The sequence below is a fragment of the Neoarius graeffei genome, chromosome 17 (assembly GCF_027579695.1).
Source record: "Neoarius graeffei isolate fNeoGra1 chromosome 17, fNeoGra1.pri, whole genome shotgun sequence".
NCBI lineage: Eukaryota > Metazoa > Chordata > Actinopteri > Siluriformes > Ariidae > Neoarius > Neoarius graeffei.
This window is the reverse complement of record NC_083585.1, coordinates 9,833,979-9,861,655: the sequence shown is the minus strand read 5'-3', so window position 1 is coordinate 9,861,655 and position 27,677 is coordinate 9,833,979. Positions and strand designations below refer to the sequence as shown.

General features: G+C 43.2%; 2 protein-coding genes across 4 annotated transcripts; one reads left to right on the top strand and one right to left on the bottom strand.

Annotated features, from left to right (window-relative positions):
• Positions 1 to 699: 699 nt before the first annotated feature.
• Positions 700 to 14,283, bottom strand: glod4 (glyoxalase domain containing 4). The gene is made up of 9 exons (XM_060943689.1): positions 14,029 to 14,283; positions 13,827 to 13,876; positions 6,403 to 6,523; positions 6,072 to 6,216; positions 5,704 to 5,846; positions 1,868 to 1,954; positions 1,638 to 1,751; positions 1,101 to 1,187; positions 700 to 1,001 (listed from the first exon to the last, which is right to left on the bottom strand). Exons 1-9 carry the CDS (start codon positions 14,116 to 14,118, stop codon positions 936 to 938), a joined length of 903 nt encoding a protein of 300 aa, XP_060799672.1. The 5' UTR covers positions 14,119 to 14,283; the 3' UTR covers positions 700 to 935.
• Positions 14,284 to 14,367: 84 nt separating this feature from the next.
• On the top strand, positions 14,368 to 23,995 carry mrm3a (mitochondrial rRNA methyltransferase 3a). 3 transcript variants are annotated; one of them, XM_060943688.1, is made up of 5 exons: positions 14,368 to 14,766; positions 17,594 to 17,838; positions 22,509 to 22,676; positions 22,763 to 23,232; positions 23,390 to 23,995. In XM_060943688.1, the coding sequence occupies exons 1-5, from the start codon at positions 14,381 to 14,383 to the stop codon at positions 23,405 to 23,407; spliced, it is 1,287 nt and encodes a 428-aa protein (XP_060799671.1). In that variant the 5' UTR covers positions 14,368 to 14,380; the 3' UTR covers positions 23,408 to 23,995. The 3 variants fall into 3 exon arrangements, with proteins under 3 accessions (XP_060799671.1, XP_060799670.1, XP_060799669.1); XM_060943687.1 differs by having other exon boundaries at positions 22,763 to 23,298; XM_060943686.1 differs by lacking the exon at positions 23,390 to 23,995 and having other exon boundaries at positions 22,763 to 23,333.
• Positions 23,996 to 27,677: the final 3,682 nt, after the last annotated feature.

Below are 27,677 nucleotides of genomic sequence, written 5' to 3'. Positions count from 1 at the left end.
TGTAGTGGTTAGCGCTGCCGCCTCACAACAAGAAGGTCTGGGTTCGAGCCCCGTGGCCGGCGAGGGCCTTTCTGTGTGGAGTTTGCATGTTCTCCCCGTGTCCGCGTGGGTTTCCTCCGGGTGCTCCGGTTTCCCCCACAGTCCAAAGACATGCAGGTTAGGTTAACTGGTGACTCTAAATTGAGCGTAGGTGTGAATGTGAGTGTGAATGGTTGTCTGTGTCTATGTGTCAGCCCTGTGATGACCTGGCGACTTGCCCAGGGTGTACCCCGCCTTTCGCCCGTAGTCAGCTGGGATAGGCTCCAGCTTGCCTGCGACCCTGTAGAACAGGATAAAGCGGCTACAGATAATGAGATGAGACTGCATAAAGGTCATGGTCAGTAGGAGAGTTTAACATGCTGTTAAAAACCCAGCAAAACTGCTGTGCTTGATCCACTCAGAAAACAAACATGCACGCACGCACAGAGAGGGTAAGTGGTGTGCTGAGAATGGTCCAAGCCCCAAACAATATGTAAATATCTACATGTGAACTTCCCTGTATGACTACTTCACCTTATAAAAGGCCAGTGAATGCAGTGAAAAGGTTGGTGTACCTAATAAAGTATCTTCTATATATAGTGGATCTAAAAGCTTCAGCTAACTCTTGCAATCAGTACTCTTTAGAATTTGTAAATCAGTATTCAAAACAACAGAATAAAGTATTGTGAGACTTCAGCATTTATATTTTTAGTGGACATATATGTACTTTATGCACAAACACAAACCAAGCATAAATCTCTGTTTGGATGTAGTATGTTGCTTCTGATCAACACGAACATAGAAAGCCAAATAAACAGATATTGCAATGATGGAGTCAAAGACAGCAACAAAACAGTCAGTCACTCATTTGGTCATTTTGAGATTTCTACAGAGATTAAAAGGCACTGAAAGAGACTTCACGCTGACGCCTTCTGCTTTTTGTGTTTTGCAAACCATTCGTCACTCTTATCAGCAGCCATGGCCTGAGGAAGAAACAAAATCATATGATAAAAAGCACAGGCGTTAGAAATAAACCACATGCATCCTCTCTGAAGATGGATATTGGATAAAGGAGAGAATACCTTATCAAGCAGTTCATTTCCATCGGGGTCGAAGGCAGACAGCTGGCGGAAAGCTTCATCTCCCACAAAGCAGATCTCATGTCCATCCTATAGGAAATGCAAAACGTCATTTAATTTCATCTAGAACTAGAAAAGCACTCGGAGAGCGCAGACCTCCGCCAAGAATCCTTTAAAAAAAATCCGGGATCCAGAAGGTGATCCGGATCACCGCCAAAATTTAATGGATTGTTACTTGTGCCTAGTCACACCTCTGGAAAAAACTCCAGAGCAATCCGTTCATAACTTTTTCCGTAATGTTGCCAACAGACAAACCAACCAACGCTACCGAAAACAACCTCCTTGGCGGAGGTAAAAAGTAATTGCTGTGTCCATTTCTGGTTTGATCTGCAGAGTTCTCGGTTAAAGAGCTGATTTTGGGAACATGTTTGCCTCGTACTGAGTCACTGGCCTTACACATGAACATTAGAAGGCACCGTTAAGCCCTCATCCCTGTTCTCGCAGTTAAACTGGACACGTGGCCTGTCTGCAAAGACTCACAGGGTCAGCCAGGATCACCACTTCTACAGTCGCCTTCCCTGGAGTGTCCAGGCTGACGAGGGGCGTCAGGATCTTCTGGTTTTCCTTTTTCATCAGGGCCTCAAGACCTGGTAACTGGTGAAATGTAATAAACAAATGACTTCAAAAGGCAGTAGAGCACTAGTGAGTGATGTTTTACCTGAGGCAGGAGGTACGTTATCTCTGTTTAACAGTTTAGTCTGTTATATCACCTGTTCTCGTGGGCAAGAGAATGCAATCCTGCCAAAAGCGGTTCCATGATCCACAGGAGCCGTGATATCCTGGAGCTCCAGTTTACACTAGAAACCAATACAGGCATAAAATCAGGCAATGCAGAGGTGCTGTTAAAAGATAGGATTTCAAACCCTAACAAGATTGCTCAGACTAAGTTTGTTTGAGAATCCAAAATGTCTTGAATATATTTACAACCCCGATTCCAAAAAAGTTGGGACAAAGTACAAATTGTGAATAAAAACGGAATGCAATAATTTACAAAATCTCAAAAACTGATATTGTATTCACAATAGAACATAGACAACATATCAAATGTCGAAAGTGAGACATTTTGAAATTTCATGACAGCAACACATCTCAAAAAAGTTGGGACGGGGCAATAAGAGGCTGGAAAAGTTAAAGGTACAAAAAAGGAACAGCTGGAGGACCAAATTGCAACTCATCTCATTCTCATCTCATTATGTCTAGCCGCTTTATCCTTCTACAGGGTCGCAGGCAAGCTGGAGCCTATCCCAGCTGACTACGGGTGAAAGGCGGGGTACACCCTGGACAAGTCGCCAGGTCATCACAGGGCTGACACATAGACACAGACAACCATTCACACTCACATTCACACCTACAGTCAATTTAGAGTCACCAGTTAACCTAACCTGCATGTCTTTGGACTGTGGGGGAAACCGGAGCACCCGGAGGAAACCCACGCGGACACGGGGAGAACATGCAAACTCCACACAGAAAGGCCCTCGCCGGCCACGGGGCTCGAACCCAGAACCTTCTTGCTGTGAGGCGACAGCGCTAACCACTACACCACCGTGCCGCAAATTGCAACTCATTAGGTCAATTGGCAATAGGTCATTAACATGACTGGGTATAAAAAGAGCATCTTGGAGTGGCAGCGGCTCTCAGAAGTAAAGATGGGAAGAGCATCACCAATCCCCCTAATTCTGCGCCGACAAATAGTGGAGCAATATCAGAAAGGAGTTCAACAGTGTAAAATTGCAAAGAGTTCGAACATATCATCATCTACAGTGCATAATATCATCAAAAGATTCAGAGAATCTGGAAGAATCTCTGTGCATAAGGGTCAAGGCCGGAAAACCATACTGGGTGCCCGTGATCTTCGGGCCCTTAGACGGCACTGCATCACATACAGGCATGCTTCTGTATTGGAAATCACAAAATGGGCTCAGGAATATTTCCAGAGAACATTATCTGTGAACACAATTCACCGTGCCATCCGCCGTCACCAGCTAAAACTCTATAGTTCAAAGAAGAAGCCGTATCTAAACATGATCCAGAAGCGCAGACGTCTTCTTATTTAAAAAAAAAGACTGTGGCAAAGTGGAAAACTGTTCTGTGGTCAGACGAATCAAAATTTGAAGTTCTTTCTGGAAATCAGGGACGCCGTGTCATTCGGACTAAAGAGGAGAAGGACGACCCAAGTTGTTATCAGCGCTCAGTTCAGAAGCCTGCATCTCTGATGGTATGGGGTTGCATTAGTGCGTGTGGCATGGGCAGCTTACACATCTGGAAAGACACCATCAATGCTGAAAGGTATATCCAGGTTCTAGAGCAGGGGTGGCCAACCAGTTGCAGACCAAGAGCCACATTTTTTACTGTGTTACCGCAAAGAGCCACATCATACACATGGGCACACTAACATCATCCATCCCTTCCTCTCTCACACACACACACACACACACACACACACACACACACACACACACACACACACACACACACCTCTGCTCAGCCAGATTAATAGTAAATGTCACACACCAACATATTTACTCCTACAGTACTAAGACCACAGGCTGAGGCCAGTCATTTTTAACAATGAACATTGTGTGCACTTACTATGCATGCTGCTTAGTGGGACTCATGGCATTACCAAAAAAAAAAAAAGCCACACCATACACATGACCGCACACGAACATTGCCCCCCCCTCACTCTCTCTCTCCCTCACAGACACACACGCTCACGCACCTCTGCTCAGCCAGATTAATAGTAAATGTCACACGCCAACATGAGAGAAATTTACTCCTTCAGTCAGTACTAATACCACAGGCCAGTCATTTACAGCAATCAATATCGTGTGCACTTACTATGCATGTTGCTTAGTGGGACTTCTGACATTCCTTGCCTTGAACAATCCTCTTCAAATCTGGCTTGTATTCCGTCGTTGCCACTCGAAGCAGTTCTTTCACATGGGTGTCAGTCAGAACAGAACGATGCTTTGACTTCACGTGTTTCATGGTAGAGAACACAGACTCGCAGACATATGTTGACCCAAACATTGACAGTATCTTAAGCGCAGCCTGTTTCACATTCGGGTATTTTTCCAATGGCACACTTTTCCAAAACTCAATGGTGCCTTCCTTCAAAACAGGTTTCAGTTGGTCTTCCTCACGAAGATCGATCATCTCCAACTCAGCCGCAGCCTCATCTGTGACAAGCGGGGCTTTCAAACAGTCCATCTCCGCATTGAATGGGTCGACGAGGAACGTAACCTGTGGCCTTTTCAGTTGTATATCACGGAACCGGGTTACAAAGCTTTCGTGCAGGTTTTCAATTCGTGTGGCATATCTGGCGCTGAAGATTGGAAGCTTTGAAATGAGCTAATGACGACTGACATAAGGCAGAATGGCTTGCCATTACGTTCAACAAAAAAGTATAACCCACTCTGTTAAAAATGTCCTATGTTCGTCTTCATATTTTCGTTTTGCTGTGCATTTTTTCATTGCCATTTTGAGAGGCTACTTGACACAAGACACACCTTGCCCAAAAACTTAGCGATTATCTCACGCACGTGCGCATTTGACATGACCTGAAAATACCGTAATATACCCAAGCAAAGCGAAGATGCATTTGATGAAAATACCATACTGAACTCAAGCAAAGCGCATACGCACATTTAAAAAAAAAAAAAAATACACAAACATCAATATGAACGTCAGAGCCGCATGACACCGGGCAAAGAGCCGCATGCGGCTTGCGAGCCGCGGGTTGGCCACCCAAGTTCTAGAGCAACATATGCTCCCATCCAGACGACGTGTCTTTCAGGGAAGACCTTGCATTTTCCAACATGACAATGCCAAACCACATACTGCATCAATTACAGCATCATGGCTGCGTAGAAGAAGGGTCCGGGTACTGAACTGGCCAGCCTGCAGTCCAGATCTTTCACCCATAGAAAACATTTGGTGCATCATAAAACGGAAGATACGACAAAAAAGACCTAAGACAGTTGAGCAACTAGAATCCTACATTAGACAAGAATGGGTTAACATTCCTATCCCTAAACTTGAGCAACTTGTCTCCTCAGTCCCCAGACGTTTACAGACTGTTGTAAAGAGAAAAGGGGATGTCTCACAGTGGGAAACATGGCCTTGTCCCAACTTTTTTGAGATGTGTCGTTGTCATGAAATTTAAAATCCCCTAATTTCTCTCTTTAAATGATACATTTTCTCAGTTTAAACATTTGATATGTCATTTATGTTCTATTCTGAATAAAATATGGAATTTTGAAACTTCCACATCATTGCATTCCGTTTTTATTTACAATTTGTACTTTGTCCCAACTTTTTTGGAATCACGGTTGTATTTTTACAGAACTAAAAATAGATATTGTGGAAAAGGGTCTAGCCCTCCTCGTGGTCTGGTTAATATTTAATCAGAAACACTGATCGGATGACATTTGTATTTAAAAGGCATACTTGTGTCTCAAGTCTTGTGTGTATTTTATAAATGAATAAAATCACACTGTGGATTATGATATTTGCTGGATGAAGAAAATGGTCTTTATGATCCGACCTGACTGTCCGAGAAGCCCATCAGTACACTTTTCTTCTCCTCACTTTTCTCAATCACCTTCATCCCCAGTAGCGAGGACCAGTAATGTACAGATCGCTGCAGGTCAGACACCGCCAAGGTGATTTTCTGAACCGGATCTTTCCCTGAAAGGAAATCACAGAAGAAAGAAAAAAAAAAAAAGGGGGGGGGGGGGGGGGAGCATAGACATGTAGAGAAGCTGCTAAAAACAGAATAATGGCATTATATTTAGCGTTTGCTAAATGCCATTAATGACAACATTGTACGTGAACCATCATTACTTACTTTAAGAAACTGAATAAAAAGTCTGCAGTTCATTTCCAATTATTGATGAGAACCGTCACACTCACCACTGTCTTGCTGATCCTTGTCAAGCAGGTAGAATCGATATCCACCAGGAGCTTCTGTCAAGTACAGAGCTTCCCCAACCTCAGTAAGAGGCCAGCCTATCTTCTTGGCATTACTAACAGCTTGACTTGACTGTACAGTGAAACCCTATGCAAAAATGACTTAATAATAATAATAATAATAATAATAATGCACATCTGTGCTAAATTGAAATTTATATGAATTGCTCATATCATTACAAAAAAAAAAAAAAAAAAGACCCTGATAAGAATAATAAAATTATATCACTAATGACTATTCGGACATAAATCATAGGAGTAATTAGAAACGTACCAAAAAGTCATTGCCAAGTTTGTATTCTCCCACTCCATAATTATACGTCAACTCCGCAACAAAGTGGTCATCCTCTGGACCAAAGCCCACCATGGTTTTACTCCATTTTCCATCATAAGGTCTGGAATGGAGAAAAACCAAAAATACCCTCACACAAACATTTACATCTGGGAGACGTCCTTACACTTCTCATTCACACAGTACCAGTCAAAACTTAGGACACACTTTCTAATTCAATGCTTTATTTTAATTAAAAGATACTTCCTGTCTTAAAGTAATGGACTCATTTCTCTTTACTTCGTTGTTTGGTTCTTGATATAATATGGATTACTACAGTTGTGGAATACTGTACTTTTATTATTTATTGTTTGATCTCAAACACATTAATAAGGCAAGAAATTCCACTAATTACCTTTTGACAAAGCACACCTGTTAATTAAAAAGCATTCCAGGTGACGGCCTCATGAAGCTGGTTAATAGTGTGCAAAGCGTCATCAAGGGAAACGCTGGATACGCTGAAGGGTCATTCCATGTCAATTCAACCAGAACCTCACACCTTACATCATCAATTTTGCTTTTAAAAAAACACCACCATCGGATTGCACCTTTAAAGGAACAGTCCACCGTACTTCCATCATGAAATATGCTCTTCTCTGAATTGAGACGAGCTGCTCCATACCTCTCCGAGCTTTGCGCGACCTCCCAGTCAGTCAGACGCGCTGTCACTCCTGTTAGCAATGTAGCTAGGCTCAGCATGGCCAATGGTATTTTTTGGGGCTGTAGTTAGATGTGACCAAACTCTTCCGCGTTTTTCCTGTTTACATAGCATTCCAGGTGACGGCCTCATGAAGCTGGTTAATAGTGTGCAAAGCGTCATCAAGGGAAATGCTGGATACGCTGAAGGGTCATTCCATGTCAATTCAACCAGTGATATGAAACAAGTTCAGTTAAAAAAATTGAAATGTAGCGATTTTCTATGCTATGGAAAGTCCGCACTATAATGACAGGCGTACTAACACCTTCTGCGCGCTTTGGCAGCGCACTGATACGGAGCTCAGATATCAATGCGCTGCCGAAGAGCGCAGAAGGTGTTAGTACGCCTGTCATTATAGTGCGGACTTTCCATAGCATAGAAAATCGCTATGTTTCAATTTGTGTAACTGAACTTGTTTCATATCACTGGTCATATAAACCTATGTAAACAGGAAAAACGCGGAAGAGTTTGGTCGCATCTAACTACAGCCCCAAAAAATACCATTGGCCATACTGAGCCTAGCTACATTGCTAACAGGAGTGACAGCGCGTCTGACTGACTGGGAGGTCGCGCAAAGCTCGGAGAGGTACGGAGCAGCTCGTCTCAATTCAGAGAAGAGCATATTTCATTATGGAAGTACGGTGGACTGTTCCTTTAATGTCTTTGGAGAGCACTGGCAAAATATTTTGCCCAGTTTTGCTTCCATTACTAAAATATAGCCACTTAACCCAAGGGGTGGGGTGGGGTTTAATATCCACTTTTGGGTATTGCAGATAACCCAATTTTTTTTTCCTGGGCCCTCGGGCACCCATACCTTTGAAAAATGTTCAATAAGCTTGCTTCATTTTGACTTTTCTTTCTATAAAAAAAAAAAAAAGTTCTAAAATGGGGGGGGGGGGGGGGGGGGGGGGGGAATCACAATGATGCAAATTTGCAAGTTTTTTTTTTTTTTACTAGCTTAAGAGCTGTTTTCTAGAAAACTAAACAAGTCTCCGACATGCCACTTGGTGACCAAAGTCTCAGTAAACTTTTCAGGCCAGGGCTATGTTAATATATCTTTAGAATAGCATATGGCTGATATTTAGGTGCCCAAAGTTGGCCCCAGCTAGAAAATTAACAAAATTTGCCTTATTTTAGGGTGGGGAGGTTTCCAGCTCGGGAGGTCCACAACTTAGCAATTTGAAAAGTTGGGCACATTTAGAGTAGGGGCTGAGGCCTTACAGATGTGAAAACTGGAAATGGAAAAATGTTCCATGTGGTTTTATGAAGCATTGCTTCTATGTATATATGCACAGTGTGAAATACCCTTACTTGCATGTTCAGGCATGTTTGTGGTATTGTAATAGAGCCCATAAGATGGCTGCATCCCCTCATATATTATTCTCTGCTTGTAATTTTACCCGGGGAACAATATCATTTCTGAAAAACATCATCTTGGACCATAAATAACTGACGCTAGGCTTTAAAAAAAAAAAAAAAGCTTGTCAATAACTATATAATGTGACTTGGATTTGGCCGTTACAGCGGCTGCTGATAAAATGTGTACAATAATCACATACTTTTTATCTTGTACATTCTTCTAATAGTATCATTTCTCATACATACACTTTCTTATATGCTGCTTGTAATTCCCTCTGAAATGTCTATGTAATGCATCTATGTTGTTCCTGTACCACAATATTTCCAGGCATTTCACTGATAATAATAATAATAATAATAATAATAATAATAATAATTTCACATTTTTATTTTTACATAGGTACAAGTATCACTGCATTACACATGAGTTTACTTATAATTTCTCTCTTACAAACACTCTTGTATCATCAGATAATTAGCTGATTTTCACTATTTGGCCACTAATTTCAAGGCTTTTAATATCATGTAAAAATCCAATAACCATACCATGACAAACCATCCAGTAAAACAAAAAGGAAACATTTTCCATTGCTAGTTTTCATATATGTGAGGCATTAAACCCTACTCTAAAGATACTCAACTTTCTAAATTGCTAAGCTAGGCCCCCCCCATGAAATATGGCAAATTTGTTAATTTTCTAGCTGGGGCCAACTTTGGGCACCTGAATATCAGCCATATGCTATCCTAGAGCTATATTAACATAGCCCTGGCCTGAAAAGTTTAATGAGACTTTGGTCACCAAGTGGCATGTCTGAGACTTGCTTAGTTTTCTAGAAAACAGCTCTTTAAAACTAATTTAAAAAAAAAAAAGCCAAACCCACAAACACACAAATTCGCATCATGTGATTTTTTTTTTTATTTCTGACCTAAATAGTTGGAAGGTGGTGACAATAAAGTTCAAACTATATATTTTAGAAGTGTATGTACTATAGGAAAAAAAAAACTAGTTCTCCTGAATCGTCTATAAGTGAACATAGAGTCCTCCAAGTGGCTCCAGAAATATATGTTTGATTTCTTAAAATTGACCCCCTGACCCCAAACCAGTAGTTTCTCTCTGCTAATAGTAACATTTCAGCTTTAAAACTTGGCAGCTGGGCTCAGGATACATGTCCCCTTCATCCAAAAAAGTTTAAAGAAAATTAATTTGAGTGCGAAAGTTAAAATTTTGGGCGGCACGGTGGTGTAGTGGTTAGCGCTGTCGCCTCACAGCAAGAAGGTCCTGGGTTCGAGCCCCGGGGCCGGCGAGGGCCTTTCTGTGCGGAGTTTGCATGTTCTCCCCGTGTCCGCGTGGGTTTCCTCCGGGTGCTCCGGTTTCCCCCACAGTCCAAAGACATGCAGGTTAGGTTAACTGGTGACTCTAAATTGAGCGTAGGTGTGAATGTGAGTGTGAATGGTTGTCTGTGTCTATGTGTCAGCCCTGTGATGACCTGGCGACTTGTCCAGGGTGTACCCCGCCTTTCGCCCGTAGTCAGCTGGGATAGGCTCCAGCTCGCCTGCGACCCTGTAGAACAGGATAAAGCGGCTAGAGATAATGAGATGAGTTAAAATTTTTTGGTTCACTTGATATGGAATGACCCTGAAGAATCTAAAATATATTTAAAAAAAAAAAAAAAAGACGACATTTTTACACTTTGTTTACCACATAATTCTATATCTGTTCCAGATGTTATTTGATTGTTTGGATGTCTTCAGTATTGTTCTACAACCAGTGTTGGGAGTAACGCGTTACAAAAGTAACGAATTACTGTAATGCATTGCTTTCTGCAGTAACGCGGTAATGAAAGGCATTACAGAAGAAAAAATTGGTAATATTTTACTCAGTACAAATGTCAGTAATGCACGTTACAATGCATTTTTAACCTGGAATGAAGTGGTGGGGTTTTTTTTTTCCCCCCTCATACAAATTTGCCAAAATCACCGCGAGATCAGCAGAGGTGAAACGTCCGCGCAAAATGTTTCACTTCCTTTTCCTTTAGGCTAGTCAGACAGAAGAGAGAGATGAGTGAACCTGCAGCTGATCTAACGTCAGATAGCACATTCTCCAGATGGGCACACGCCCATTACTTTAAGTTTGTGAAAAATAAGGATGTGAAGAATACCGTAGTCAAATGCACTTTGTGTGCTAAACCTAAAGAACTGTCCACTTCCTGAAATAGCACCAGTAATTTAACTAAACATTTACAGAGGTGCCATAGTAAGATGAAGTTAGCAAGGAAGCAAGTGGAGGATGAGAGTGGCAATAAAATCACAAAGCAGCCAAAATTAACGTTCTCCCGCTCTGAGATGCTACTTCAGCCTCAAGAGGTTAGGAGACTTGTGGCGGAGTATGTCGTTGAAGATATGCTGACAGTTTGTTTACATTTTTGTCCTGTATAACTGAGTTTTTTTTCTGGTCGGAAGTCAGACTAAAGTGATTGAGCTGCCTTTCCTTCGAGGGCTAATAGGCCTAAGCACTTCAATATCATTAAAAGCACTTTGATTTTGTTATTTCTAATTCCGTTTTTCGAAATGTGACTGGGTAGCCTCATATAGCTAATAGTCATTGTCTAGCCGTGATTTAAAAGGCTTGTGTTTTGTTTTGTTTTTCAGGCCAGTTTTATTGTAGGCTACGATTTGCCATAACGTTCATTTTTGTTAAATTTCTGAAATAATGGAGTCATATCCCTTAGGGCTAATCTTTTTTTTTTTATGAAGCATAAACTATGCTTAATGCTGTAAACTTGAAAACAATAAAAGCATAGAAATGCTAATTTTGTATCCTGTCATATCTTTAGACATTACAATACAATACAGTTCAATTAATGTTAATATGAATAGGCCTAAAGTTACAGTATTTCTATCACAATTTGTCAGACTTTGACCTTTTGTCTGTTCTTGCGATGATTGTTCCTTGTATTGTGCCATGAGTCATCACTGTGGCTATTATATTCTACTGTTTTTAACCATAAGCCTAGCTCAGTCGGATACCACATCACCTTCCACTGGATGTGTGATGAGCTAATTGAGTGTCTTGAGCTACATTTAGATTGCCAAATCCATACTTCCAGTTATTTTGGTGAGAGTAACAAAAGTAATGCAATAGTAGTGTAACGCCTTACATTTTAAATACAGTAATATTGTAATGTAACGAATTACTTTAAAATGACAGTAACAAGTAATAAATAATGCAAAAAACAGTTTTGAAGTAACTTGCCCAACACTGTCTACAATGCAGAAAATAACTAGCCTGGCAAGCCAGACTAAATGTGAATATTTAGTCTGGCGTCACTCGTAGACATTTCCGAAGGGTGTGGGAGGAACAACCCGCTGTCTTTCAAACTGTCTCTGTGCGTATAGGCCAACGCTCTGACCAATCAGCGCAACAGTGACTGTGACGTAGTCAGAGCGACAGAAAGCAGTGGGGGAGACCTTGAAATAAATAATTTTTCAAAATGCGTATTAATTAATAAACAGGTTCTAGATATTTAAAGATTTTTTGGGGGGCTTTTTGTCACTTTTATTGGATAGGACAGTGTAGAGACAGGACAGGAAATGAGCAGGAGAGAGAGACGGGGAGGGATCGGGAAATGACCTCGGGTCGGAATCGAACCCGGGTCCCCGGATTTATGGTATGGCGCCTTAGCCACCTGAGCCACAACGCCCCCAGGTTCTAGATATTAAGAAGTTTGGAGATAATGACCACGAGTTTGGAGTCTGTACCACATACTTAACATACACTTTTTTTTTCCAAGTGTTTTTCAAGGGTTTGCTTAAACTGTTTGAGAGTTTTTATTTAGTGGTGTTTGGTGAAATAATTTCCCTTAAATTTAAAATAACGGGAAAATAAGAAACAATCAAAAAGTAATGTTTCAAAGCTGTTTATTAATTCTTCGTACTGCACAAACTAGCCCATCCTTTTGGCTACGAGCGGAGCCAGCTGGTAGATCAGACTTTTGCCATAGCCGGTCGGCAAAACAGCGAAAACGTCCTTCTTGAAAAGGAATGAGCGGAGAGCCTCTTCCTGCTCATGTTTCAACGAAAACTCCAAGTCTAATGGCCCTTTTCCACTACCCTTTTTCAGCTCACTTCAGCTCGCTTCAGCCCGACACGGCTCGCGTTTCGACTACCGAAGAACAGCACGACTCAGCTCGCTTCAGCCCTGCTCAGCCCCCAAAACTCGCACGGTTTTGGAGTGGGGCTGAAGCGAGCCAAACCGAGCTGAGTGAGGTTGGGGGCGTGAGCAGACACTCCCCTGTGCACTGATTGGTGAGGAGGAGTGTCCTCACATGCCCACACATGCCCCGCGAGCACGCTGGGATCTGTAAACACCGTAAACCCGGAAGAAGGAGAATTACGAGAATTATGAAGCCTTATGCGCCTCGCCTCATCTATACGCTCTTGCCAGTATCTGTCCGCCTTGTCGGTGACAACAAGCCACAGCACCAAGACCAGCAACACTAACGACTCCATGTCCTCCATGTTTATTGTTTACTATCCGGGTCGTGAGACTACCGCTTAAAAGCTCACTGATGTCACTGTTTGCGCCGCCTAACGACATCACGTGACGTCCACCCACTTTCGCTAACTCCACCCAATGTGTCCACCCACTTCCAGCCAGCACGGTTCAGCGCGGTTGTAGCCGAAATGCAACTCCAACAGCCCCGCTCAGCCCGACTCAGCCGCGTTGGTAGTGGAAAAGCGGCATAATTTTTCTAAAACTGATTCCAAAGCAGAGTCAAACGCGCGCTGTTCACTAGCCGTAGCCATCTTTCCTGTTGTGCTTTCTCCAGCGTCGCGCAGCTTTGTCGTCACTCCTGCAAAAGCCTGCCCAAAGAATCCAAACAAAAACCTTGCATTGTGATTAGTGGGCACGATTTGATGCCCGGGGTGTTTTGTTGATATGGTGCGAGGCTAGACCCACTCATAGGCAAAAATATTTTTGGCCGCTAGGCGGGTGGGTCTAGTTTACTAGGCTAGAAAATAACCTAAATACAGAAAAAAAGAAAACTATGAATAAATAGATGTGTCCAAACTTTTGAGTGGTCCTGTATAACTGGGCAGGTGAGGGTCGAGGGCCTTGATCAGCAGTGGCAGCTTGTTGGTGCTGAGATTTGAACTCATGACCTGCTGATCAGAAGGCCAACACCTTCAGTACACAACGTATTAACATAAACGTGTGAGTAATGTTCAAAGGTCCCTCCCTCCCTTCTCCTTTACTCCTAGTGTGGATGTGTCCAGCAGGTCATTAGTGCTGGAACAGCCCATTACTCACCCATTACACGTTGCCTTACAGCCCTCTTCAAACTCCTCATGGCGTAAAACCTGCACATTGCAATGAGGAGAAGTGAACAGGTTTCTGATATGGTTAAAGGTTTATTCTTCAGTAACTCTGCAATAAATAAAGTCCTCTCAGCATGCATTATTACACAGCCACGCTTTAAATTGATACGCGTTTCACAAACACACTGACTTGCCTTCATGCCGAGGACGTCCCTGTAAAAGACAGCTGTCCTGCTCCTGTCCCCGACTTTAAAAACAAAATGCAGAGCCCGTCTCAGCGCCATCACTCACCTTCTCTGGAATCGATTTATCAACCTGGATCTCGATAATCGATTATAACTGCCTTCTGCTTTTCTCTTCACTCCGGAGTCTCGCTTGTTTTTTTTTTTAAACACACGATTTTAACGCACAGTTCGAACATTTGTGCATATTCAAAGCGTGTGACAATAAAAAAAAAAAACAAGTTGTATAAATAATATACATAAACGCTATTTATCCGTATTTAGCACCGCCCAACAGCTGTGACGTCATTCCTAAGCGACAAACATGGCGGCGCTCATGAGCAGCGTGATTCGGGGGCTCGCGCCCATTACAGAACAGAAGTCATCATCATTATTATTATTGTTGTTGAAGAGCAATAACAGTGTTGTTGTGAGTTCGAGGAGATTTGTTCGAGGCCTCAGGAGGAGACCGGTAGCGGTGCTTTATCCCGGAGAGGAACGCGAGACTCTCATTAAAGCAGCTCACCAAAACAAGCAGCGCAGACAGGATCCTGGGACACAGCAGCACCAGACAGACGGACGGAGGGTCAAAGAAAACTCCTCAGAGCCGAGGGGGAGGTCGAGCGGAGTGCAAGCCGACAGATGTAGTGTGAGGGCACAGCTGGGCGGCCTGCGGTTCGACAAGGCTCTTCCTGGAGACAAGAGACTTGCGTGAGTGTGATCTTGTCTCCTGCACCCTTAGGAGTGATGTGTAGCTCATGACTGAGGGGAAATCTTTCCACCTGTTCATTATCCTGAGACGGTTTTATCTTGTGGAAGGTGTGCTGGACAGTGGAAGTTAATCTCTAGAGGAAGAGATGAGTTGTGTTTACTGTATCAGTCAAGGCACATTTCATTTTACAGTTATTGAAATAGGGTTTATAAAATGCAATGCAATGCAAACTAGTCCTTTAACTTTCTTAAGAAGGTAAACTAGGGCGGCACGGTGGTGTAGTGGTTAGCGCTGTCGCCTCACAGCAAGAAGGTCCTGGGTTCGAGCCCCGTGGCCGGCGAGGGCCTTTCTGTGTGGAGTTTGCATGTTCTCCCCGTGTCCGCGTGGGTTTCCTCCGGGTGCTCCGGTTTCCCCCACAGTCCAAAGACATGCAGGTTAGGTTAACTGGTGACTCTAAATTGACCGTAGGTGTGAATGTGAGTGTGAATGGTTGTCTGTGTCTATGTGTCAGCCCTGTGATGACCTGGCGACTTGTCCAGGGTGTACCCCGCCTTTCGCCCGTAGTCAGCTGGGATAGGCTCCAGCCTGCCTGCGACCCTGTAGAAGGATAAAGCGGCTACAGATAATGAGATGAGATGAAGAAGGTAAACTAAAATGTCATGGAACAGTTTCAGCCAAATGATCTGACTTGGTGAACTCTGTCGTGTGAGACGCTGCTCTGAGAAAGGTTTCCCACAGATCTGAAATCGTTTCATGTAGGCTGGGGGTGTCACGTACTAATATGTTTAAAGGTGCATAAGGTCAGAGTAGTCTTTCTCCCCCAGTAACGGTTAAGTGGGTTTGTTTGTTTGTTTGAATGGTTCCTGCCTGTGTTCATGAAGCTCTGCACCCAGGATCTTAGGTGGCCCATGTGGTGTCTAACACATCAAGCATTCCAGGACAGAAGTCAGTTTCCCTAAAATCAACTACTGCACCTGCAGTAATGGTATGAGTACTGTGTTAAAGCAGAAAAGACCACTGCGGCACATCACTGTCTCTTGCTGTCTGAAGAGTAAAACATTAACACCACAGACTGTTAGACACCGTGGTGAGCTCACACTGATTCTCTAAAGACCATCACACCAAGGATTGAGATGGTGTATAACTGAACACTACAGGAGATCTTTACTTCTGTACTCCTGAACCCCTCCATTTCAGTTTAGTTACACTGTTAATCAGAGGTGGGGACTTGAGACTTGGACTCGAGTCACTGTTTTCATGACTTGTGACTTGACAAAACATGAAAATACTTGAGACTTGACTCGGACTTGGAAGTTTAAGACTCGGGACTTGACTTGACTTGACTTGACACACGATGACTTGAGTGACTTTTGAGTGTTATTTCCATCGTGTTTTTATTGTGAAAATAAAATGTAATATGCACATACTTCAGTAATTTTGATTGCACTGCCGTTGCGTTGTCACTGCCCTGTCCATCAGGCACGCTCTCTGCGTGGGCTATATACCGGCACGCCCCATGCCACGATGTGTTCACAGATTTCACATCATATCATCATGTCAGCCATCCCAAGAGTAATCACTTTCGGCTTCAAGGGCTACTGCCTAGAAGGTAAACGACGAACGGCGCAGTGCAAGATTTGCAACTTGACGATTTCTGACAGCCAGACCACGACCTCCAATTTCGTCCAGCATTTGAAGATTCATTCTGCCCAGTAAGTTTATTAATGTGGTGTTATTTGGTGATAGCAGCTAAACTCCTCGTTAGCCACGAGAGTGAGCGGTAGGAGGATTTTAGCCGTTGCAGATGTAGCTAGGGATTCAGCTTATTATTGTGAAATTCTTATGTGAATGCTGGTAAGCAATGTAGTTACGTCAAGTTTAATGATATTGTATATCAGTAGTAGTAAGTTGATTGTGCACTTTGCAGTCGTGATGCTGAATAACATAAGCAGCTTCCTACCCTGTTGTTCTGTTTCAGGGTTAAGCTAATGGTCAGCTTGTGAACATGTACACGTTCATGAGCAGTACAAATTCGTGTAAGTGTGTTCGTGTACATTAGCCAGACTGTCTTGTTGGCTGATGACAATGTGAGAAACTTAGTTGGCTTTCAATCTTGCAATCAATTTTGCCATCAATAAATAACTTTGACATTATTACTGTTTTGTTTTATGTATTTTACAGAACATGAGTATTTAAAATGCAAATATTTAACAGGTTGGGCACATGTGCCAGGGATGTTTACTGACATTTACTTATGTATTGCCTTTTCAATGTATTAAATTCATATTCTGCTGCTAAAATTACGCCAATACGCCTAAGGTGACTTGACTTGGACTTGACTTGACTTGACTTGACATAGCCTGTGACTTGACTTGACTTGCCCAAGACAAAAAAGACTTGGGACTTACTTGGGACTTGAAGGTTAAGACTTGAGACTTACTTGAGACTTGCACATGTGTGACTTGGTCCCATCTCTGCTGTTAATTGGTCATTTTTGAAGAATATTCAGAGTTCTGTTATTATCAGTATGTTTTGATCCATTTGGATGCCAGGCAAAAGGAAATTCACATACTACAGCAGTATAGATAGTTAGAAAGTATAGCAAGAGTAAAAACATTATTGGCACAAGAATTCCCTTTCCTTTACCTTTTCTCAAACATCTGAAAAATCCTCTTTCATATTTTCTGAAAGGAGTGAAACTCACTAGTTTTTGGTGAGGAAGATATTTGAAAGAAGACTCTGAGAAGGTAAGATCTAACTACAGTACAGTTGAGTTGTTCTACCAATCGTGAAAATCTCTCTCTCTCTCTCCCCCCCGTTTTCCAGGAAGATAGTGAGCATTGCCCGCTCCAGGGCATTTAGAGAGAAGGAGGGCAAAGTATTGCTGGAGGGCAAGCGTCTGATCTGCGACGCCATGGCTGCTGGAGCGTCTCCACAGGTGCTGTTCTTCAGCAGAGTGGAGCGCCTTCAAGAGCTTCCTCTGGACAAACTGGGCCAGGCGTCTCTGGTCAAGGTCAAATTTGAAGACCTGAGGATCTGGTCTGATCTGGTCACGCCCCAGGGGGTTATCGGTGAGTGGATGTATAACGTTGGATTTTGTCTTGTTGTGGCTCCAGGCGTGCGGCTTAAAGTTTAATGCATCATGTGCTTAAGCTGAGGCCTCCCTGTAAAGGAATCATGAACCTTACACCATATGAGCAGGAAACCTCTTGTTCTATACTGCAGTGCTGTTGCATTCACCTCTGACTCATCAGAAAGTGTTGATTAATTTTCCATTCCAGAAGCTCGACAGTTGTTCAGACTGTAACTGAAATCATAGGTTTTGTATTTTTAATGCGGTTTAATGTTATTTAATGTTTCTATAGAAAAAAGCTGAACAGGATGGGTAGGGCAGATCCGCCACAGTAATCATCATAAATGGATTTTTTAAAACATGGTGTTATTTAACAAACAAATATATACAAATAAAATTGATGGGCTGAGAGTGATGGAGTCTCCAGTGGCACTTTGTCAGAGTCAGTGAGATTTCCACCACGGGAGAATCTTCAGGCTCGATGCTGTTGTAGTTACCAGGATACAGTGTTTTAGTCAAGACCACCTACACCGAGACCAGAGCGTCTCAAGACCAAGACTTTGAGAGGTTGAGATCGAGTCAAGACCAGAACCAGACCAGTGTGTGGGGGAGGGGAGGGGAAGGGAAGGGAGGTATCCATTACCAGGAAGAACATTTTCAAATTAGCAATGAGTCACATTATTGGTCGCATTTGAAGCAGGAAGTTTTACAACCCCAATTCCAAAAAAATTGGGACGCTGTGTAAATTAAAAAAAAAACAACAGTGCAATAGTTTGCAAAATCATGGAAACCCGATATTTCATTGAAAATAGTACAAAGACGACAACATCAGATGTTGAAACTGAGAAATTTAATTGTATTTTTGAAAAATACATACTCATTTTGAATTTGATATCAGCAACATATTTCAGAAAAGTTGGAACAGGGGCGTGTTTACCACGGTGTTGAATCACCTCTACTTTTACCAACACTCTGTAAACTGAGGAGACCAATTGCTGTAGTTTTGAAAGAGAAATGTTGTCCCATTCTTGCCCGATATACAATTTTTCAGTTGCTCAACAGTTTGGCGTCTCCTTTGTCATATTTTGCGCTTCATAATGCACCAAAAGTTTTAAATGGGAGACAGGTCTGGACTGCAGCAGGCCAGGTCAGCACCCAGACTCTCTTACTACAGAGCCATGCAGTTTTAATGTGCAGAAAGCGGTTTGGCATTGTTTTGCTGAAAGAAGGAAGGCCTTCCCTGAAAAAGACTTTGTCTGGACGGCAGCATTGTGAAACGTGTTTGTCATTCAGCATTAATGATGCCTTCCCAGATGTACAAGCTACCCAGGTCATGTGCCCTAATGCCCCTTCATACCATCACAGACGCTGGCTTTTGAACTGTGCACTGATAACAAGCTGGATGGTCCCGCTCCTCTTTAGCCTGGAGGACATGTGGTCCATGATTTCTAAAAAGAATTTCTACTTTTGATTCGTCAGACCTCGGGACAGTTTTCCACTTTGCCTCAGTCCATTGTAAAAGAACTCGGGCCCAGAGAAGGGGGCGGGGTTTCTGGATATTGGTTGGACATGGCATTAACTTGCATTTGTGGATGCAGTAATGAAGTGTTTTCACAGACGATGGTTTTTTGAAGTGTTCCTGAGCCCATACAGTGATTTCCACTACAGACACGTGTCTGCTTTTAATGCAGCGTCTCCTGAAGATCACAGGCATCCAATGTCGGTTTTCAGCCTTGTCTCTCGCATACAGAGATTTCTCCAGATTCTCTGAATCTTTTAATGATATTATGGACCATAGATGATGTGATCCCCAAATTCTTTGCAGTTTTACATTGAGGAATGTTAATTCTTAAATTGTTGTGCTGTTTGCCCATGCAGTCTTTCACAGAGCGGTGAACCCCTCCCCATCTTTACTTCTGAGAGACTCCGCCTCTCTGGGATGCTCTTTTTATACCCAATCATCTTACTGACCTGTTGATGATTAAACAAATTAGTTTTTTTTTTTTAAAACATTGCACAACTTTTTCAGTCTTTTGTTGCTCCTGTCCCAACTTTTTTGAAACATGTTACTGACATCAAATTCAAAATTTTTCAAAAAACAATAAAAAATTTTGCAGTTTCAACATCTATGTTGTCTTTGTACTATTTTCAATCAAGTATAGTATTTCTATGATTTGCAAATTGTCATTGTTTTTATTTATATTTTACATGAATGTCCCTGTCCCAACCTTTTTGGAATTGGGGTTGTACATCCAGTCACAGTAACGATGTTAAAAAATAAATCAGACAGTGCAGCGGCAGTTGAATGAAATCGCCGCAGCTGTGGTCTTGACCGGTCTTGAAATAAAATCCCGAGTCCTCGCTGTCCGAGACTTTCAAAAAGTGGTCTTGAGACGGCTCTCAAGTACAAACACTGCTAATAGGAAACATGACACAATTTTTTTTTTTTTTCCCCACAAGGCAGAAAAGAGAGACTAATAAAGGAACAATTGCTTCTAGCCGATGTAGTAAGTGATAACGGGACCTTTTTTTTTTTTTGCGCAAAGATATTCAATAATACATTTAGATGTAACTAGTATGGGGGTCTGGTTGGCAAACGTCTGTGGTGTAAAAGGAATAAAACAATTCAAGACACGATCTTAGAGGAAATTAATCAACTCCGAGTGCTAACTCTGCTTTGCATGGGGCTGCGTCACACCACTCAGTCGCTGATTATTTTCCGATAACAGCACGGCCCATTGTGTTTTATTCCTTACTTCGTCATGGGCTAGAGTGAGTGGAGACCGGTGTAACAGACATGTGCTCGTTCCACTGGACTGTCCTGTGTGTGGGAAAGTTACTGCTAAAGAAACACACACACAGTGACTTACATTTCCTCCCAAATACCTTTCAGATTAAGTTGAATAATTTAATATAGTTATTAATTAGCCTGCTTTCTAAGCAGTGTCCCTTAAACCCTGTCTTTGTATCCTGTAAAGCAGAGATGAACACTAATGATTCTTTAAGCAAAAAAACCAAACACACCATTTCAGAAAAGCAGGACGCTGTTGGTAACGAACGCTTGACATGTATTTTTATGCCTTTGCTATTAGATGGTGGAGGAACGTTTTCGGGTTCTCCATCCAGCCGTCCTGCAGAAATCATTAAAGGGATCCTCCAGCGGATTTATTCTCAAACTTATTTTAAGTAAAAAGTCGCAGGTTTCAAAAACAAACTTTAAAGGAACAGTCCACCGTACTTCCATAATGAAATATGCTCTTATCTGAATTGAGACGAGCTGCTCCGTACCTATCCGAGCTTTGCGCGACCTCCCAGTCAGTCAGACGCGCTGTCACTCCTGTTAGCAATGTAGCTAGGCTCAGCATGGCCAATGGTATTTTTTGGGGCTGTAGTTAGATGCGACCAAACTCTTCCGCGTTTTTCCTGTTTACATAGGTTTATATGACCAGTGATATGAAACAAGTTCAGTTACGCAAATTGAAACATAGCGATTTTCTATGCTATGGAAAGTCCGCACTATAATGACAGGCGTGCTAACACCTTCTGCGCGCTTCGACAGCACATTGATACCTTCACTCAGGAGAGGTACGGATCAGCTCGTCTCAATTCAGAGAAGAACATATTTCATTATGGAAGTACGGTGGACTGTTCCTTTAATTTTTGGAGACCAAATAGTGTTTGAGAAAAAGGAATTTTCTTTAAAATGTCAGATGGGCTTCCTGCCGTGGTGACGTACGTAACGTCAGGTCGCGGTCACAACGCTGCTGTTTATATTCTCTGTTTACATCAGAGTTTTGATAGTTTTACAAGTATTTTATTGAATTTATCAGTTTTTAAGTAAGTATGCCTCATTGTGTAGCACACAAATGCCACAATAATGCTAAAAAGAAAGCACAAGCTGGAACTAGACTGCATTTCTATATATTGATATACACTCCCCGGCCACTTTAATAGGAACTTGTTGTTGGTTCTAAGATCCCTGTTCTCGGCTGCAGGAGTGGAACCCAATGTGTTGTTCTGTTGCATGCTGAGACGCTTTTCTGCTCATCGCGGTTGTAAAGAGTGATTATATGAGTTGCTATATCCTTCCTGGCAAAAAAAGCTCAAACTAATCTGTCCATGTTCCTCTGATCTCTCTTATCAGCAAGGCGTTTGTTTCCACCCACAGAACTGTCACTCACTCACTCGATGATGTTTTTTGTTTTCCGCACCATTCTGTGTAAACTCTTGCGACTGTTGCGTGTGAAAACCCCAGGAGGAGATCATCAGCTTCTGAAATACTCAAACCAACGCAGTGAAAGAAAGTCACACTTTGAGATCACAATTTTTCTCATCCTGATGTTTGAACATTAAGTGAAGCTCTTGATTTGTATGTGTGTGATTTGATGCGTCGTGCTGCTGTCGCGGGATCGGCGGATTAGAGAACTGCAGGTGGATGGGTATTCCTAATAAAGTGGCCGGTGAGTGTATAATCACTAACTAGCAGGTGAGTTGTTTGAGGTGCAGTAGGCGTGGCAGCTACCAACGTTACAGGAACCCAGTCGCTTGTATGTTGCCGGGCTTGTGAGATGTTTTTGATTGACGGTTTCTTCCTGTGATGGGTTTGTGAGAGATTCCTTCCTTAATAGCCCCCCCCCCTTATTTTTAATTAAATTTTTTTTTTTGTAGCTATATTCTCAAAGCCAGATCAGTCTCGGCTGACCTTCCCCAAAGATCTGCGTCTCCAGTCCATCCCACTGTTCCTGATCTGCGATACCGTGCGAGACCCGGGGGCCCTGGGCACCATCCTGCGCTGTGCCGCTGCAGCCGGCTGTGATCGCGTCCTCCTCACTCAAGGTACTGCGGTTTGTGTTTAGTCTCAAAATGCAACGTAAAAGAGTTTCACAAGTTCATCCAGGTCTAATTTATGTGTCCGCTGTCAGGCTGTGTGGATCCATGGGAGCCAAAGGTTCTGCGTGCCGCAATGGGAGCCCACTTCCGTCTCCCTGTATTCTCTGGCTTGAACTGGGACTCTGTTTTAGAGCACTTGCCGAACCCCGTGACTGTCCATGTCGCAGATGACACGAGGAGCAGCGACGCAGAGGTTCGAAAGCCTGGAAGGGTCAATCATGAGGTCGTGGAGCAGTACACAGAGTCAGACTCTGATGATGATGAAGTGTCTCTTCTGGAGCAGAAGGTGTATCATGAGAACTGGGCACAGAGAAACACTGCTCTAGTGATTAGTGATGAGACACGTGGATTGAGCTCGGAGGCTCTCCAGCTGGCTGAGGAAACAGATGGTTATAAACTGTTTGTTCCTCTGGCTCCAGGAGCGGAGCGTCTGAATTCAGCCATGACGGCGAGTGTCCTGCTGTTTGAAGGGCGGAGACAGTTGATGAAATTTACACAGAAGGCAAGAAGAGCAAAATCCACCGTCTACTGATCTGTAATTCTTTACTATGACTGTGATGTTAAACAGGTCAGGAGCTTGGAATTAAAATTCTGTTTGACGTTTCTGTGATTTTTTTTTTTTTTTTTCCCTTTCATTCACTCGTCTTTATCCTGGACAGGGTTGCAGTGAGTCCTGAGCCTGAACACACCTGAAGCAGCATGCCAGTCCAGCACATGGCACCGTTCACACACCCGGGTAAATTAGAGAAGCCAGTTCATCTACCAGTATGTGTTTGAAACCCAGAGAAGCTGGAAGAATCCACCATGCACACTGGGAGAACCTGCAACACTCCAGCATGACCTCGGATTCTGATCCTCAGTCAGAGCAAAGCAGATCGAACCTTTTAAGGCTTTGGTTTCACGCGACTGATCCGTTGGGAGTTTGAGATAAAATCCAAGCACCGCCAAGCTGGAGCAAGATTCTTCTTTCAACTGCTCCTTTCTACTTTCGCTCACTTTCAGCAAGCGCTTTATCCTGGTTTATCCACAGTGGGGGCGGAGCTTATCCCACAAACGCTGGGTGTGAGGCACAGATGAACAGCTTGGGACAATTTGCATAGTCAATCCACCAACACGGATGGCTTTGGGAGGAAGAAGGAAACCCGTATGGATGTGAAGAGAACCTGTGAAGCTTCACTGTGCCACTATAAAATCCTCTGCAGTTTATACACTATGCTGGTTTAAAGGGATAGTTCGGGATTTTTGACATGAATCTGTATGGCATCCCCATCAATAGTGTCGTGCAAACACACTGACTTACCCCTGACAGCATCCTGGGAGTCCAGTTCTTGTCCAGTTTTGGTCCAGACGAAAGTAGTCCGGCAAGTTTGTTGGGGTCACGAAAGTAAAACGTTTTTCGTCTCAAAACAGTATGTGTTCAAAAGAGTGATATATTTGCATCACAAAACCGTTGCCAAATAAAAAGTCAGACCTCGAAATCGCTTGGCACTATTTTCTCTCCCTTCTCATCACTGCGCGCTGCCGCCAGGTGACAGCCACGGCTGTTTCATTCATTGTTTACTAGTGATGGGAATTTCGGCTCTTTTTCGGGAGCCGGCTCTTTTGGCTCTTCTTACTATAAGGAGCTGGCTCTTTCGGCTCCTGAGATTTTATTTTTGATTTAAAGGAGTACGCCACCCCCAGATGAAATTGAGTCAGTCCCTGCAGTCCCTAGAGTTGGAGGAGTGAGCCAAAGCGTTTTGTAGCCGACCCAGCCATTGTCCTGATCTATAAACGCCCCGGTTAGCTTTAGCTTAGCGTAGTCGCTGTAATCCGGCGTGTCCAGCTAGCATTGTCGTTACAAAAGTGAATTAAATAACTCAAGATTTTTTATAATTATTTCTCATGACTTGTACATTCACATCGAGTACACATATCAATGCAAATTAACACGAAGGGATTTACTAGACCAATTTATATCTGGAACTATTTTCAGCCACAGCACAGGCAAAGCACCGCTGCAGGCACAAAGACACCGCGCAGCACCTGAAAACGGGTGCGCAGCGCCTGAAAACCCGTTTTCAGGCGCTGCGCGGTGTCTTTGCGCCTTCCTTTTCCTACCTATTCCTTTAATTGCTGCAATTAACTAGTTAATTCTGATTCTATTTCTCCTCTCAGTTATAATCTGTCCTGCTTTTGAAAAGATCCTCTCTGGGGGGACAGATGCTGCCACTATACACATCCTCCGTGCCATCACGTGTGTAAGCCGTGGATAGAGTGCAGCCTTGGTCTCCCACCAGCTTAGTGGGTCTGCGTTTCGCTGTCACCTGGCGGCAGCGCGCAGTGATAAGAAGGGAGAGAAAATAGTGCCAAGCGATTTCGAGGTCTGACTTTTTATTTGACAACGGTTTTGTGATGCAAATATCACTCTTTTGAACACAAACTGTTTTGAGACGAAAAACGTTTTACTTTCGTGACCCCAACAAACTTGCCGGACTACTTTCGTCTGGACCAAAACTGGACAAGAACTGGACTCACAGGATGCTGTCAGGGGTAAGTCAGTGTGTTTGCACGACACTATTGATGGGGATGTCATACAGATTCATGTCAAAAATCCCGAACTATCCCTTTAAAGGGATCCTCCAGCGGATTTATTCTCAGACTTCTTTTGAGTAAAAGCAGTCACAGATTTCAAAAATCAAACTTTCGTTTTTGGAGATGAAATAGTGTTTGAGAAAAATGAATTTTCTTCAAAATGTCAGACGGGCTTCCTGTGGTGGTGATGTATGTGATGATGTCAGGTCGTGGTCACTTAGAGCAACTCAGCTGTTTATTATAGACTAGAGCCCTGCACTCCCGCGGGACCCGACGCAAAGCAGTGCGGCGCGGGACAAATTTTGAAAGCTCATTGCGGGCGCGGGCGGGAGGGGGAGTGCACAATGCGGGAGCGGGCGGGAGAGGTGATAAGCTGCAGTCCCGCTAACTAAAAACGTGTTTAAAATAAAATTTATAAATTATTAATTTATGTCTATCGTATATAATTTGTGCTGGATATTTTATTTGGCATTAATAACATTTTAAGATGCCTAAATTTGCGGATGTGGTCTAATCTCGCGTACGTTTCCGATTCCTTTCCGTGTTTGAGATCTCCGATCATGGCAGAAGAGCAGAGCTCCTCTAGTGAAGCTCACAGTACTTCAGAAGTAAGTGCTGCTTTAAAAAGAGGGACATTTACCGTTAAGTCAAGAGTATTAGTCCTAAGTATTTAAAAAAAGTATTAACTAGTATTAAAAAGGACTGTGTATCGCACAGATTGTTCAATTTAAAGCTAGAAATAGACAGCGTATGGGCGGTTCTCCACTATAGTTGCAAATTGGTGTCACCTCACTTAACAAGTATTCTGAGACCAGGCCTTTAAATAAAATCAGGGTGTCTGCGTTCATATGCCTTCCTATTGATTATAAAAATTAATTGATATTAAATTTTATCCACTCAAATATAATAGTGTTGGTAGAATTTTTCATTGGAAGTACCCAATGGGGTCCAAAATGCGTGTCTCATACATTCCAGAAGGAAAATAAACCCTTGCTGAAAAATATTTATTGGTGTTATTATTTTGTGTCACCCATTTAAATATGATCAATATTGTCCATGCAGCATGAAGAAAAGTAGCCTGGCTAACGCGACTTCAAAGCTCTCCGAGCTATTGGTCTGGCCAAGATATTAAGCCCAACCGTTTCCCAGAGCCCGTGGTTGACCCGCCTCCCTGAAATGCCTCAGTTTGCTACTGGTCGAAGCCAGAAAAGGCTGTGACGAAGCTTAAACCAATCACATCACTCTTTCCTCTGACGTATGCGACGTGACGGGGCTAACTGGTAGATTAAACTCTTACCGAAGCCGGTCGGGAGCAAGGCGAAAACGTCCTTCCTTTCAATAAATACCTCCAGGGCTGCTCTTTGCTCCGTTTTCAATGAGAACTTCCCGTTGAATGCTTTCAATACAGCATCTATGCGGAATAGATGCGGAAGCGTGAATGAAGCGCTTCCGGCATAGATTCTGTAAACAATCTATGGCTTCCGGTCGCAGTTCTACTACGTCACTGCCTTGAACACGCCTCTACCCAGGGCCGTTGGAGATGCTCAAAGTTGATTGGTTCCCGATTTTTCGGGAGCTTGGAAGAGCTGTAGATAGCCTGCCTGGCCAGACTAAGCTCGCAACAGGCCCTCGTGTTGCGTCACGCTTAGGATGGGCGGGCCCAGGCTAGAAGAAAAGCACATTTTGAAAATATTTCCAATACTAGTCAGAAATTTTCCCGCCAAGAAATAGATTTTTGGTGTCCCAAGTAATTAAGTCAGTACACTAATGGCCCTTTTCCACTACCCTTTTTCAGCTCACTTCAGCTCGCTTCAGCTCACTTCAGCCCGACATGGCTCGCGTTTCGACTACCAAAAACCAGCACGACTCAGCTCGCTTCAGCCCTGCTTAGCCCCTAAAACTCGCACGGTTTTGGAGTGGGGCTGAAGCGAGCCAAACCGTGCCGACTGAGGTTGGGGGCGTGAGCAGACACTCCCCTGTGCACTGATTGGTGAGGAGGAGTGTCCTCACATGCCCACACACGCCCCGCGAGCGCGCTGGGATCTGTAAACACCGCAAACCCGGAAGAAGAATAATTATGAATTACGAGAATTTCTGAAGCCTTACGCGCCTCGCCTCATCTATACGCTCTTGCCAGTATCTGTTGGCGTTGTCGGTGACAACAAGCCACAGCACCAAGACCAGCAACACTAACGACACCATGTCCTCCATGTTTATTGTTTACTATTCGGGTCGTGAGACTACCGCTTAAAAGATCACTGAATCAGTGACATACAGAGCATCGTGGACGAGTTCACGGAGCGCAAGGCTCGCCGTATGCCCTTCAAATAATGCGCGCAGTAGGCTATTGATGTTTTATTATGAGCCATGTAC